The sequence below is a fragment of the Canis lupus genome, chromosome 3 (genome assembly GCF_048164855.1).
Source record: "Canis lupus baileyi chromosome 3, mCanLup2.hap1, whole genome shotgun sequence".
In the NCBI taxonomy this organism is placed as follows: Eukaryota; Metazoa; Chordata; class Mammalia; order Carnivora; family Canidae; genus Canis; species Canis lupus.
In genome coordinates this window covers 48,379,205-48,394,700 of record NC_132840.1, presented here as the reverse complement: position 1 = coordinate 48,394,700, position 15,496 = coordinate 48,379,205, and the positions used below count along the sequence as shown (strand labels likewise).

Below are 15,496 nucleotides of genomic sequence, written 5' to 3'. Positions count from 1 at the left end.
AGGACTGGTGGGGACAGGGTATAAACCAGTCCCCTTCCACACGGGACAGTGGGTGAAAAGCTCAGCACTTTCTCGACTGAACGGAAAGTTCAGTGACCTAAGAAAATCTAAGATGACCTCACGAGGCTGGAGTGGGAGGACGACTCCATCACACCTGGCTCTGCTCAGACGTACAGAGCAGAACAGTCCAGGCTGCCTGGCATCTCAGCCTAAGACGGCAGGCGGAGGACACAAATGACCCGGGCTGGGGAGGCACCAAGCTGCCCACTGGGCATCCTCAACCATCAAGCATCAGGGACAGAGGTGCAGATGTGACAAAGCCAGCTGTGACGCTCACAGGAAGTGCTCCTACTTCTCCCAGCTGCCAACTGTCACCCCGGCCCCATCTCTGAACGACTGCTGCTTTTTCACTCTCTGAGAAAGCCGGCTCTCTGAAATCAGACCATGTGACATCTTGCTGTTTGCAGTCGTATCAACAAACACAAAAGCTCCCTCTCATCTGGGGGACTGCCGACACTTTCTCACTCACACACACACACACACACACACACACACCCCAAAAGCAGCCTCAATTTCTGACCTGGGGACAGAGCTTCCCGTGGATTTCTGGACACGGCAATCTACATCTATCTGAGCTCCCCAAGGAAGGAAGACTTGGTCCACGTGGCAGGGCAGACCTGGCACTGATCGCTTTCCTGCTTTGCCCTGAACCGATGCTGAAACAAGCCTTCCCCTGGCTTGTCTGCCTGCTTGTTATACCCGAACTCCATCCTTCATGGTCGTATGCTAACTCTTCCCTATGTCAGGTGAGAACCACACTCCTCTAATCTCCACCATGCTCTGGCTGGCACACCTGCCATGCTGTGCGTCTGTCTGATGGTCTCGGTAGTCCTGGGCTCAGGATATCGGCCGAACCACTTATGTGGGTCACTTGACCCTGCTTCGTTTTTACCCACAAAGGTAGGTGACCACCCATTCCTTTTGGGTAGAAGGTAAAAGCAGCAGTGTGGGGTTGGCCCAGGTAAGGATGGGCAGCGGGGAGACTCCGTAAGAAGCTACTGAGGCATCGAAGAAGTAGGAGAAAGAATGAGAGAGGAAATGAGGTAAGGGGGACGGAGGGAGGACAAGCAGGACCTACAGGACTATCACTGATGGGCTGGGGGAGCAAAGGAAAAGATCGAGACCCACGTGAGAACAGGTTACCCAAAGAGGAGATGTGCGAGGCTGCTAACAGGGAACAGAGGCAAGTGGAGACGCAGGCCTAGGGGATGAGAAGGTCAAGTGTGCAACGTTCACAGGCCTCCCACAGGCAGCAGGGCAAGACCGGTGGTTAGAGCTGTAAATCAGGAGCTATGCACACACACATGATTGAAACCAAAAATATGCAAGAGATGGCTTCCTGCAGAGGAAAGTCAGCAGAAGCCGGATGGGGTCACCTTCTCTAACCCCCCCCCACTAAAAGTCTAGGCAGCACCCTGCCCATTTCATCAGGGCCCTTCCCACCCTCTCCAATTGTGGTAATGGTGCCCCCACACCAGCCGCTTCCCTTGTGCCCCACATTCACAACTGGGCCGGGCCCCAAGACGAAGCTGGGTTACATGCAATGCCTCACTCTCCCACCCATCCCTCCGGTCACTGGGTTCATTTCATTCTATAGGATCCACTCTGGCATTGTGTCTCCCGTTGCTCCCATAGGACATCCTCTCCTGGCACAGAACTGCAGCATCTTTTGTTTAGACCAGCTCCGAAAGGCCCCTCTCCTCCCCTGGCCATCCACTGGTTTCCCACCAACTGAAATCTGCAGCAGAGAACAAATGCAAGGTCCCTGCACATGCAGAACCTGGGCTGGCCCATCTCCCTGATTCTGTCCTCAGCTGGGTCCCTCTACCCACATCATGGCCTCCGCGTTCCCACCCCTTGGTGACCAAAACACTTCGGTTTGCTGTGTGTTCTCTCAAACCCAGGTCATGCTTCTTGGCCTCTCTGAGCTCCAGGCTCCTCCTTCTAGGTCTTTCCTTGTCCCTCAGAGAATAAGAGAGAGGGATGAAGATTTAAAATGTTCCACACACAGGGTAGTATCTTAAACTTAACAACACTATATAGATGATGGAAAATCTCCTTCTCTTGTTCCCTCCCTGTGCCCTGGAGAGCCTGCCTATGCGGCCATGACCCACTGCCCAGAACCCTCATTTACCTGGATTCATCTGGAAGAAAGTCCATAGTTCTACAAACTCTAGCACCTAATTCCATACCTGAGCCAGGGCAGCTGTCTCAGGTTTTTTGGCTGTTGCTGTTAAGTCACGTGTGGAGTTCTAACTGACATGAGGTATCATCACAACATGGGCCTTCACACCCCACGGAGGAGAGTCGGGCCTTTCAGACCCATCTGAGCTCAGAGGTTGGCTCCCTGGAGCCTGACAGGCACTTTCTGCGGGGCACACAGGCACACACCCTTCTTTCCAGGGAGCTAGGTAACACCACAGTGCTAACTCTGTCCTGCCAATGACAATATTTCTGAGGAGGAACAGGATAAGAATTTTCCAGAGCCAATAATAATGTATCCTTTCCTTGATTTCACTTCATAAACCTGTCCACACCAAAGTCCTATGCGTACAACCCGGGGAAATGTAACTTCAGTGGCTCCTGGGAGGTGACCTTCTCCACCCTGTGTATTTTCAGGGCCCCCCATCACCAGAAGGCATCGACTCCCATGAGCACTTCACCCCCTCAAAAGAAAAAGGAGAGTCTGCATTACCTGGTTGAGCAAATATTTAGCTTGTAATGCATAAAGAAAAGTTGCCTAGAAGAGAACAAGAGATGAATGTTAACATTTTGGCCTTGCCACATAGCAGTGAGCTGGGAGCCACGGCTTGGCTGCCCTCTGCTCCCATATAGAGCTGCAGAGGCATGCCATCTCGGGGGGGGGGGGGGGGCGCGCGAAGGGCAAGTTGTCTGGGGCCAGAGTGTTCCAAACATCTCTTTTATGGACAAGCGTGATCCAAGTGACCCTAGGGTCTGAGAGAGCGGTTTCCTTGAGTGCATGGCAAAGATTCTTCTGGGGCTTGGCTGTAAAGGAGGTCCCTGGGCAAACCCTAGGGGAAGCACCCCTCTTACAGACTAGGCAACTGTCCTACTTGGAAGAATAATAAAAGAATATTCAACTTTAAAGGCTTCAGGATAAGGATGCCTGAGTGGCTGAGTGGTTGAGCATCTGCCCTCGGCTCAGGGCATGATCCCCGGGTCCCGGGATCGAGTTCCACATTGGACTCCCCGCAAAGAGCCTGCTTCTCCCTTTGCTTATGTCTCTGCCTCTCTCTGTGTTTCATGAATAAAAAAAATAAAATCTTTAAAAAAATTTTCAGGATAAATTAACACCACAATGCCAATTAGGAGAGTACATGGCTATTTTTAAGAACTCAATTTTATCCATCTAAATTCATATGTTGAAGCCGTAACCCTCAACATGACTAGTATTTGGTGAAAGTTTTTAAAGAGGTGATTAAGGGGTGGCCTAGGGAGCTCAGTCAGTTAAACATCTGCCTTCAGCTCAGAGTTCCTGGGATTGAGCCCCACATCAGGCTCCCTGCTCAGTGGGGAGTCTACTCCCTTGTCCCTCCCCCTGCTCATGTGCTCTCTCTCTCATGTGCTCTCTCTCATAAGTAAATAAAATCTTTTTAAAAGTAAGTTATTTAAATAAAGTGGTGATTAAATTAAAATGAGACCATCAGGGTGGGCCCTAATCCAATAGGATTGGTGTCATTATAAGACAAGACACACCAGGGCTGCACACACTCAGAAAGAGGCAGCAAGGAGGCGACCATCTACAAGCCATAGAGAAAGGTCTCCCAAGGATAACAACCCTACCACATTCTGAGTTTGACTTTCCAGATTCCCCTAGTGTGAGAAAAATCGATTTCTGTTGCTTGAGCCACCCAATCTGTGGTATTTTGTTACGGCAGCCCACCATCCAACTGAATAAAATGAGCTTTAATTGTTCATTGACCACGCACTACTGTGTCCACCATGAACACACATGGAAGGCTCTGTGTGGTCATGCTTAACAAGGAAAAAAACTAGAAGTTCAGAGTGAGGCCCTAAGGCGTTCTGAGATGGAGAAGAATTTACCACCATACAAAAAAAAGTCTGAACTTCTTTTTTGTGGATGATCCCAGAGGTCCCTCCAGCTGTAGGAGTTCAGGACAGTGGCCTCCTAGACTTGCCTTGTGACACGGGTGTTTCTTGAGGGGGACAGATGTTCGTGTCTCTCGTGGGCATAATTAAAGCCACACTTCTTGAAGGAGCCAACATCACATGATCACATGTGTGAGTCATAGAAGACTGACCCAACGCCCTGAGCTTACAGGTATCTCAACTGCCTTCTACCAGTGAATCTCAAGAGAGGGACCTTGTAACCCTTCAAAACTTACGGGAAGAGCTGGAATGAAGACCATGACATAATCCTGGGTAAGCCTATATAATAAAAAGAAAAAAAAAAGGTGGCAGGGGTCTCCATTTCTTTTTTTGGGGGGAGGGGGTCTCCATTTCAAGGGAAGGGAAGGGAGGATAAACTAACACCGCCTTGCCTGTTCTGCCTCTTTCTGGATTCATTGGGATAAAGTACTGGAGCAAATGTGAGACAGGACACATAGATCTTATCATCTCATAACCCAGATTACCTCCCTTGGTTCTTCCAAACCTTTAGGTCTAGGACACGGTTTTTCAAACTCAGCTCTACAGCCAGATAGTGCTCTGCTGTGCATCGAAAGATGCTTCACAGTATCTCTGGCTGCTCCCAGCAGCAAAGCTCCCATACTAGTTCTGATAACCAGAAATGCCTCCCAACATTGCCAAACATCCCCTAGATTCACAGCCACTGCTCTGGGAACAAGAACTGATTTTAAGCGTCTTTGTTAACCAAACCAGCAGATCTCAAACTTGGCAGCACATTAGAATCACCTAGGGGAACTCTGAAATGCATGGATGCTCATGCCGCACCCCAGGCCAATTAAAGCAGAATGCTGAGAGTGGAGAGGGACCAGTTATGGGTGGGTTTTAAGACCACCCAGGTGATTTTAAGGTCAACCAGGACCAAGAACCACAATACCACGAACAAACACAAGAAGCAGGATCCCTAGGTGGCTCAGTGGTTTAGCGCCTGCCTTTGGCCCAGGGTGCAATCCTGGAGTCCTGGGATCGAGTCCCGTGTTGGGGTCCCTGCATGGAGCCTGCTTCTCCCTCTGCCTGTGTCTCTGCCTCTCTCTCTCTCTCTCTAGGTCTATCATGAATAAATAAATCTTAAAAAAACACACACACACGCACTAAGCTACTATCTCAAGTGGAAGGTGTTTGCAAATCTTGTTTCTCTCAAAACTTTCTACCCTGAAGTCACTCAAATGAGGAGGGGACCAGATCTTAGGTGCCAGGGGTGGAAAGCCTTATGGCCTGCCAGAAAGCAGCTAGGGAACATCTGACCCCTTCTCTGGTGTGTGGCCTTGTCCCTGGCCTTTGAAATTCCCAGAGGCTGAAACTGGATGGGACTTTTCTGCCAAGATAGATGCAATCCCACCACAGCATGGGCCCATCTTACTTGGACACGGCCGGGTCCTGCCTGAAGAGCAGCAGGATAGTCTCGGTGTTGAGGAAGAGCGCCCAGCAGGGGAAACAGCAGAGGAGCAGCACCAGTATGCCCCTCTGCAGGATGACCCCCACATGCTTCAAGTTCTGGCTCCCGTACGTCTGGGTGCACACAGACGAGACAGATCCGTTAGCAGAGAAATGGCACCCCCTTCTCTAGGTGAAATGGCCACCCCAAAGCCTTCAATAACAATTCATAAAGATGGTCCTAGGACTTTGCCACATTCTTTAGGTACCAGTGGTTGTCAGACAAGGCTGCCTGTTAGGATCACCTGGAGGACATTTTTAAAACACTGATGCCACACAAATATAATCTGGATTTAACAGGTCCAGGTTGGGTGCCCAGATACCAGTCAGTTTTAAAATCTCCTCATGAGACCCCTGGGACCTCATGAGACCTCTGCAGGATCTTGGGCCCCACCCCCAACCCAGTGGGCAGAAACTCTGGGGTAGGGCTAGCAGTGTGCCCAAGCCAGCTCCTACAGGCTTCCAAAAGCCAAACCCTACACGTCTGTCCCCAGGGCCATGTTCAGGGACATCTGAGTGGTTAACTTGAGACTAGCCATAAGAGAAAGTAGTTACCTGGTCATTCAATGTTTACCAGCATGCCACTGGCAGGAGTCCACCAGACTGTTTTAACAAGCCCCCCGCCCCGGGTGCTCAGATGGGCACTCAAGTTGGAAAGGCACGGAACTGTGCCAAACTCAACGATATGAAAAGCGGAGAGAGGGGCCTGTACAAAATGTCCCGTTTGGTCAAAAGGTAGCATAAGGCAGCTATACAGATAAACACTGCTTCACAAGCCTGCAAGGCATCCGGCCACCTTTCAAATAAGTGGAAATGATGGCTGACAAAATGACAGCAGGGCTTGCTGTCGGGGATTCCTCCCTCTGGGTGCAAAACCCTCCCTTGCAGCTGGTGGGGACCTCCCAGCTCCACTCACGAGAAGATGTCCAGGGTCACTTGTGAGGGTCACCTGGAGCTTCCATTTACCTGGGACATGAGGGTGTCACAAGCAGAAGATAAGCCGAAGCCCACCGAGACACCAGTGACATTGATAATCTGAAAGAAACACAAGAAGGCAAAATGGAGTGAAACGAAGACAGGAAGACAATTCTCTGTCCGCACTGATCAGAGGCAGCTGCGTGCCTCCGGCAAGCCTCCCAAATCAGCCTACTCAACTCTTGTTCTCCCCTGGAACCCCTGCACAAATCCACTGGGCCCGTTTAATCAAAGGATGTGCACAAGTTTAAAGACAAAAAATATTTCACCAGAGATTATAACCAAACCTTTTTCTTTCACAAGTCCTAAGCATTTTGATCCCATTTCAGAGGAACTTGAATCTTCCTTAAGGGGAATGCAACATAGCACAGTAGCAGTTCTAGATAAATCCACTTGCTGAAGACCCAGGATGGCCTGTTACAGTATCTCGAAGGACTCTAGGGGCTCTGAATCAGGCCTCTGAAGTCAAGGCCAGAGGGCTTCCAAGTGTAGTTCTCTTGACCAGGGTCACCAACTAAACCCTTGGGTCCCTGAAACTTTGGGGAGCCCAGGGCAGCATCCCCAACACCAGGGTATGGCATCATAGGATGTCTGGAACCTGCTATGTCCACCTGAGTCCGCAGGGACTAGGCTCACCCTAAAGCACTAACTTTCCTACACTTCCTTGGCTCTTTTAAAGAGAATCTGCCAGAGGCTTGCTGAATGCATTTCTTCCCCCAGATTTCCAAACATTAAAGCCCCAAAAGGAATGAAGCCTGGGGTTGCCCATGTTGCTCCCTGAAAGCAACACAATCCATATATACCTGGAGCCAATTCAAGGTAGTCTAGCACAGCTCATAGATCGCAAACGCCAATGGCTAGAGGGCCCAGGCAGGTAAGAATGTGTGCCTTAGTAGGGCAGCAGTAAGGAGGGATGGGAGAGGCTGAAAAGAACAGGGACACACACCTGCTGAAAGCTGCTGCCTCCATCTTCCCCGAAACACCTAGCTGGCCACCCCAAACAAGCTGGCAGGGCCAGTTAGCCATGCATAGCCAGTCAGCCCCTGGCGGAGGTCAATGACAGCTCTCTTTGGTTTGGAGGATTCACACCTAGGATACAGAGAGGATCTGGGGATCCTCCCAATTTTAGGTTTAGACACTAGGATCCAGGATTTCATCTTCTAGTTCTATATCATGGAGATGGAACTGAGGGGGCAAGGGCCAGAGCTCCATGGATTACAAATTCACTGATGTGAGAGACAGAATAAGCATCCTCCAAAGAGGTCCCGCCTTAATCCCCGGAACCTGGAAAATGTGGGGTTACCTAGCAGAGGGGAATTACTGTTGCAAACAGAAATAAGGTGACAGCCCAACGCACACCTTGTTTTTTAGCCCAGAGAAACCCACTTGAGACTTCTGACCTCCAGCGCCGTAAGTTAACAAATTGTGCTGTTTTAAGCCATTAAAGAGTGGTACTTTTTAAGAGCAGCCCGAGGAAACTCAGACAGCTTTCAGAAATGTGTGTTAGCAAGTCCCATACGTACCGCAATCGCAAGGGTGACAGAGTCCAGCTCCAGCTTCCCCAGGTGGCCACAGAACACAGAGCTTACGAAACTGATCAGAAACACCATCAACTGGGCCAAGAACTTGGAAGAGACAGAAAAGGAACTTCAGGTAAGTGCCAACCCTCACAATGGGAGGACAGCGCAAGGTCGGGGGTGGGAGGGGGCAAATCTACTCCACAGTCAGAAGTAAAGAAACCAGGGGTGCCAGGGTGGTGCAGTTGGTTGGAGTGTCAAGACTCCTGGTTTCAGATTGTCATCTTAGGGTCGTGAGATCGAGCCCTGCGTCGGGCCCCAGGCTCAGTACAGAGATTCCCTCTCCCTCTGTGCCTTCCACTCATGCTCTTTTTCTCTTTCAAATAAACAGATAAATCTTTCAAAAAAAAAAAAAGTAAAGAAAAATCCATTAGTGAGCCTCTGCCAACTTTCACAGGCAAATGTGCAACTTCTGGTAGGCTTCTTAGAGAATATTAATTAAAATGTTCATTTGCAACCATTACCAGCATCCCATTTTTTAAGGCTTTATTTATTTATTCATGAGACATACAGAGAGAAAGAAAGGCAGGCACACACACAGGCAGAGGGAGAAGCAGGCTCCACGCAGGGAGCCCGATATGGGACTTGATCCTGCGTCTCCAGGATCACGCCCTGGGCCGAAGGCAGGCGCTAAACCGCTGAGCCACCCAGGCTGTCCCAGCGTCCCATTTTTGAGAACTTCCCAGCTTTTTTCACTTTAGATTCTCAGGCCATAGATCACAGGTATATCTTCCCCTTGAAATTCTCAGCTGTCTTCTGAGATCATCGCCTTGTTATCTCAAATTCCCAGTGAGGCCTGGAGGGAATACAGCCTTCAAAAGCCAGCAAATTCCACAGACAGGAGTACCTGAGGTGAAAATGGGGAAATCCAACTGCAAGGGCAGTGGGCTCCGGAACCTTGGGATGAGACATCCCCTCATCTGCCAAGTACGTTTCATTCTTAAACCCTAGGAAGGCTCAGGAGAGGAGGGCAAAGTCAAGAAGGAACACTGAGCTATTTTTCTTCATGGTTCCAGAAACTACCATGAGTTGCTCCACCAATATGTTTGGACACTTACCTTAATTCCTTAGGGTGATTTCCAACCACTTCACACCCTACCACCACCACCTGCCAGACATAAGCAGTACAGTACCTCTCGGCAAAGCGGAGGCTCACGTGGTCCAAGAAGGGGTTTCCTCCAACTCCCACTCCCCAGAAAACAGAACAGGTGCCTCAAGACACACTGCTGCTGGTGTCTGCCTCATGGGCCACTTTCAAAGCTGGGGCATGAGGGATCCCTGGGTGGCGCAGCGGTTTGGCGCCTGCCTTTGGCCCAGGGCGCGATCCTGGAGACCCGGGATCGAATCCCACATCGGGCTCCCGGTGCATGGAGCCTGCTTCTCCCTCTGCCTGTGTCTCTGCCTCTCTCTCTCTCTCTCTGTGACTATCATAAATAAATTTAAAAAATTAAAAAAAAAAAAAAGCTGGGGCATGAGATGCTTATACTGGTCCAATCAGCAATGCTAATGCTACCTCTGACCATCTTTCAAGGGAAACAAATTCCTCTGCTCTGAGCTCAAAGTTCCGCCGCTCTTTGGCCCCCAGTGACACAGCTTCTCATCCAACAGAACCTTCTGCCACTGAGTGGAAAGGATGCTTTTGGAATGTATTGCAAAAGCAAGCAAACAATGAAAAGCTGGAGACAGGAGTGAAAATCAAAAAGTGAGTGTGAAGGGTGCCCAGGTGGCTCAGGCAATGAAACATCTGCCTTCAGTTCAGTCATGATCCCAGGGTCCTGGGAACAAGCCCCATGTTGGGCTCTCCACACGGCAGGGAGCCTGCTTCTCCCTCTGCCTGTCGCTCCCCCTGCTTGTGCTCTCCTTCTCTCAAATAAATAAATAAAATCTTTAAAAAAAGTTAGTATGGAAAATGAAATTGTATAGAACCTACGAACCCACCCCCCTACCCCCCACCCCCACCAAAGGCCTGTCCCAAGGGATGGCCACTATCTAGGCCCTGTCACTACCCTTATGGATGTTCTCTGAGAAGCTTGGGGTCTGAGAACTTTTATAACTTTAAAGGTCACAGGATCTTTTTTTTTTTTTTTTGTAAACTCATTATCAACTTGAAATATTTTCAAGTCATCATCCTCTCAACCTTTATGCATGTAGGCTATTGCAAATGGGTATGTCATGGAATCCGTTTTCTCCTTTCCCATGAAATGTCCTATTTCTGCTACACAGTCCCCTGGTCCCCCTGCAGGTCCCCCTGCAGGCCATGTGTAAGCTGTTTCTCATGGCTTCCTATAAAAACTAAGTCTTCTCAAGGATCAGGCCTTTGGGCCACTTCTCTGATTTTGCTATGACTAACTGTACTAAACACAACACCTTTTGTACTTGGGTGGGGAACAAGGCATTTTCTTAGGGCAAGTGCCCAGTCCAAGGGTGGGAACAGTTATGTTTCCTAGACAAAACGCCAGAAGCCCAACTAAGTTAAGCTCATCCATGTGAGATGCTAAAACTATTTCTTTGTCAGAGCTGCCATAGTCTTGCTAGGGTGGTGGCAGGAACATGGGGTTGAGGTTGCCCAACACAGAAACCTTTTCTGACCTTCAGTCCCAAGAACAGCTTGGCTCCAGAGTGGATATTTGCTAACCACATACTTGTTCCTAAATCCTGGTTTCAAGCTGTTCAGGTGAGCTCTTGGCCACAGCTGTGGTTCATGTGGGTGAGCATCACCTGGAGATATTGTTCAGTGGGCTATGACCCACTGTAGCTCGAGAGACTGATCCGGACGTTGGTGGGGCTGTAGGATCTGCCTTTCAACACCCCCATACCCATCCTACCCACACCAGTCAAGACATGGTGGTCAAGGACAAGACTCTCCTGAACTGCCCACCCCCAATCATGGGGCACACACTGCTATCTAAAGAAGGAGCCACTTCTGTTCCCTGAAGGCATTGGAAGGGTGCTCTCCAGGGCCAGATGACAGAGGCAACAAGTATAATAAGCCTGCCCAGTGTGCTGTGTGAACACACTTCTGGAAGCCCTGGTCTTCTCTCCCCTTCCTAGGGATGCCTGAACACTCACTCCTGGCATCAAGAGGTCAGCCCTGGAAGGAGCTGCCAAGTCAGAAGAGGCACAGCCTCTTCTATGACACATGGGGAAATTCACACAGGTGGGCCAAGCCGCCAGCCCAGAGTCACAGAGTTGGCTGGTAACAGAGGTGCAATGAGGACCCAAGTCCCTTGACTTGCAGATGGTCAGCATCTTTGGAGCACAAAGCTCATGCCAAGCACCAGGGATATGGAGAGAAGTAAGATGAACACCACTGCTCCACTCCTACCCCCATGGAACCCACCAAACAGCAGGGAAAAATGCTCAACATGGGATAACACGACCAATTACACATATGATGGCCACTACCAAGAAGACAAGCTCTAAGAGAACAGCAGCCTGGGAGTCAGAGAAGGTTCTGGGAGAAATGAAGTTCTGCAGAAACCTGTATGGTGACTAGGCAGGTGAAAGTGGGCTGTCTGGGGAGAAGATTCCAGGCAGAGGAAATGAAGCAGAAAGGTGGGAGGTCTGAGGCAAGGCTGGGTGAAGGACCACTAAGAGACAGAGAAATGAGAGGAGACCCGAGGGACTGATGGGAGTCAAACCCCAGAGGATCTCCCAAAACCAGCGAAAAGACAGTGACAAGCTCACATGCACATCCGAAGAGGACTTTGGTGGCTGACTCCAAGTGGAGGAGCATTTGGGGCAGCATGACCTGAAGAGGAAAGAGGACAGTTAGAGGCTGCCATGGTCCAGGCTTGGAACATGATGGAAGGCAGGTGAAGACATGCATACAGCTGAGAGACAGGAAACCTGGGACAGGATGGGAAGGAGCGAGAGAGGGTCCTGGACCAACCCCAGGCCTCCGGTGCACACCTGCCCCCACACCCATCACCTTTTGAAATGCCTCTCATTCTTTCAGACTTTTATCACCTCAGCCTAGACTGTCTTCTGCCTCTGGCAACCTGCTCCTACTGCATCTTACAGATGTCACCAAGTGCTCTCTTCAGATTACTTCCCCACTGTCCATTGGATAAAAATCAAACCAGTACCCTCCATGTCTTGTGTGTAGTCTGGCCAGTCCATCCAGATGTCCCCCACCCTGTGGGGGCCTACTCTGCTCATTCTGCCCTGCAGCCCTAGAAGGTAAGGTTCTCCAGCTCCCTCTCCCCTCTCCAGGTCATCCTTCCTCCACACAACTCCCTTGGGTTCGGCCCAGAATATTCCACTTCTTTTACATCCTCACTAATGCTGCTCATACCCTGTGCTCCTAAACAGCGGGCAATCCCTCGCTGGAATTAGTTTTTAGGACTCTGGCTGAGCCTGGCAATAAAAATAAAATACTTAGAAGAACAAAGAGAGATACAATCCTACTGACAAAAAGCAAACATGGTTGAAACGCCCAAGGCTAAGTAGCATCAGATAAGCCTCCAACTATGCTTCCTGCAAAATAAATGGACATGTAATGACATGTATTCTGATACACACCTCTTTCCCTTGTGTCGTGAATATTTTCTTTACAGGCTTCATTTAAAGCTCAATGGGATGGGCACCTGGGTGGCTCATTTGGTTAAGTATCTGCCTTCAGCTCGGGTCATGATCTGAGGGTCCTGAAGTCAAGCCCCAGCATCAGGCTGGGAGCCTGCTTCTCCCACTCCCACAACCCCTGATTGTGCTGTCAGACAAATAAAATCTTTTTAAAAAATTAAGTAAAATGAAGCTCAGGAGAGAGGTAAGGTAAATCCGAACACCTGAGCCTGAAGCCTATATTGGATCCTCAAGGGTCAATGTTCATGAGAGACCTGGAAGGGAGATGGTGAATGGGAAAGACACAGAGGAGATTCAGAACCAGGCATCCTACCTAACTGATGGTAGATCCTTGGGAGAGCATGGGAAAAGGAGGAGGCATCTCCTCTTTTGTCAAGCTCCTCAGAAAATAGAAAACTCACAGCAGATGGAATAGACTTATAGAAAGACCAAGAGAAGCTCCATATACAATTCCTAAAGACCAAACAGGTGAAGAACTCTAAGATGTCATTGGGTAAAACAGTTACAAATGCATACATAAAAAATTGGAAGGAAATTACCCAAATGATCTCTTGGTGTTGTCTTGGTTTCTAGTCCTTTCTACAAGGACAAATATTAACTACATTTGTAATTAACACAGTCACACACATCTTCATACAAGTGTACCTACAAACATGAAGGGCCCAGCATGTCGGTCCAGTGCTCACCCCTAGAGACCTGGAAGGTTCCCTACATCAAGGGGGATCAAGTTACTACGGGGACCAGCAGAGATGAAGGATGGATCCTCCTGGGAGACACTGGGTCTCATAAAACTTCCTTGTGGTGTTTGTCACATTATTAAAACAATAACAGCCCTATAGAGATCTTTCTCACAGCAACCCTGCTAGAGAATTTGGGTGGGGGGGGGATTAATACCCTATTACGGATGAAGAAGCAGAGTCTAGAATACGTTAGGGAACTACTCAAGTCCACACATCTTTTTCCTAACCTGCCTTCTGAGATCAGAGCAGGGAACTGGGCCCCAGGTACAGAGATTGCAAACCACACATTCTTTCCATTTTGCAAGAGATCTTCAAAAACACCTTCTTGCTGGATACGTTTTCATGTCCTGGCTTTGTCCCTGGTATTATTCTTGCCCCCATGGACACCACAGCGGGTATCACATGATTCCAGAAACAGTGATGTCACCATGCCAGGAAGACGCACCTGCCCACCTTAGGCTTCCCAGGTGCAGAATGTCTACTTAAAGGCCAAAAACTTATTCACACCTTAAAATCACAACGAGTTCTTCTTATCCAATGAAATGATTCGTACTCTGTTGACTTGAAAATCACCCAAACTGGCAAGAGAACAGGGATGAGATTTTATTTTTTGTGGTTTTTAAAACCCATATTACTTTTAAGCAGATCATGCAGAAAAAGCCCTAAGGTAGTGATAAGCAACCTCAACCCCAAAGAGAACCACATTTTAAAAATCAAAAAATTAAAAAAAAAAATACACACACAACAACGGAGAAAGCCAGTGTGGGACAGGGTGCCTCTGGTTTCCTCGTGCAGAGTTGACTTGAGCACGTAGGAAGAATTTGGAGATCTTGATGTGAGACACAGAATTACACCTTCAACCCCCAGCCTCAAGGTTGAAGTCCCCCACTCGACAGCTAGTATTCAAACAAGTCTCCCGTGGTTCCAAAAAGTTGCTTCGCTCGGATCCCCACCCAGGGAAGGCACCCAGGAGAGCCTTTAGAAGGGCAAGTCCCGGCTCCGTGGGGGGCTTCGGGTGCCCGGGCGCCCCCCCCCGCCAGCTGTGCCAGCTGTGCCAGCTGCGCCAGCTGCGCCAGCTGCGCCAGCCGCGCCGGAGAGACGGTGCTGAGCGCGGCCAGGGACGCACGCGGAGGCACCGGGAGGGCCGCGCCCGCCCGCCCGCCGCCAGCTCGCTCAGCCCCCACCCGCGCCCCAGGTCCCCGGGCCCCCCGACTCGCGGGCCCGACCTCCGACGGAGGCCGCCTTACTCACCGCGGGGCCCGCCAGAACCAGCAGCGCTCGCAGCTCCTCGCGGAAGCCAGACAGCAGCGGGCAGCGCGGCCCCGGGCTCTCGGGGGCTCCTCGGGGCCCGGACTCCTCGACGGCCCCCTCCATGCGCCTGGCGCTCTGCGGCAGGAGCGGGCTGAGGCGGCGGACGGCAGGGAGCTCCACCGCCCCCGCTGCAGTCTCCGCCCCGGGCGGGCCGCGCCTGACGAGCTGGCCCGTGGCCGCGGGGTCCAGCAGCGCGCGCCGCCTGCCCGGGGGCGAGCGCGGGCGCACCTCGTGCACCGCCGCCGCAGTGTGGGCGCTCGCGGGCCTCGCGGGCCGGGAATCCGCAGTGGCCATGAGCTCTGAAAACCGACGGAGAGCCGTCTGGGAACCGGGGACCTCTGTGCCGGGACGCCAGATCCGCCCCGGCTCCGCGCCTCCCTCTATCCCCCGGCCCCCGCCCGGCCCCCGCCCGGCCCCCGCCCGGACCCCCGGCCCCTCCCGCCCCTGCGACCCTGTGCCTCCCTCCACGCCCCGCCCCCTTCCACCCCCCCAACCCCGGACCCCCGTCCTGGTGCCTCGCTCCACCCCCCGCCCCTCCCCCGGCCTGTGCCTCCCATCGCCCCCACCCCACCCGCGGTCCGTCCTCCCTGCACCCCCCCTCCCTGGCCCCGTGCCTCGCATCACCCCCCACACACGCACACACCTGAC

The 15,496-nt window shown here is 51.1% G+C and overlaps 1 protein-coding gene across 5 annotated transcripts in view; it reads right to left on the bottom strand.

Annotated features, from left to right (window-relative positions):
- SLC47A1 (solute carrier family 47 member 1) overlaps positions 1-15,240 on the bottom strand; it is a 36,837-nt gene extending 21,597 nt beyond the window's left edge. For 3 of the 5 annotated variants that reach the window (XR_012028276.1, XM_072820942.1, XM_072820943.1), the window contains exons 1-6: positions 14,789-15,240; positions 8,160-8,261; positions 6,628-6,696; positions 5,588-5,736; positions 4,428-4,470; positions 2,756-2,800 (exon numbers count right to left, since the gene is read on the bottom strand). Coding sequence is in view for 4 of the 5 variants with exons in the window: in XM_072820942.1 (XP_072677043.1) it covers positions 2,756-2,800; positions 4,428-4,470; positions 5,588-5,736; positions 6,628-6,696; positions 8,160-8,261; positions 14,789-15,142 (762 nt within the window). In the remaining variant the exon portion in view is untranslated. Of the gene's footprint in view, positions 1-2,755; positions 2,801-4,427; positions 4,471-5,587; positions 5,737-6,627; positions 6,697-8,159; positions 8,262-11,900; positions 11,964-14,044; positions 14,111-14,788 lie in introns of those variants that run through there. The other 2 variants (XM_072820944.1, XM_072820945.1) reach the window with 2 other exon arrangements.
- Positions 15,241-15,496: the final 256 nt, after the last annotated feature.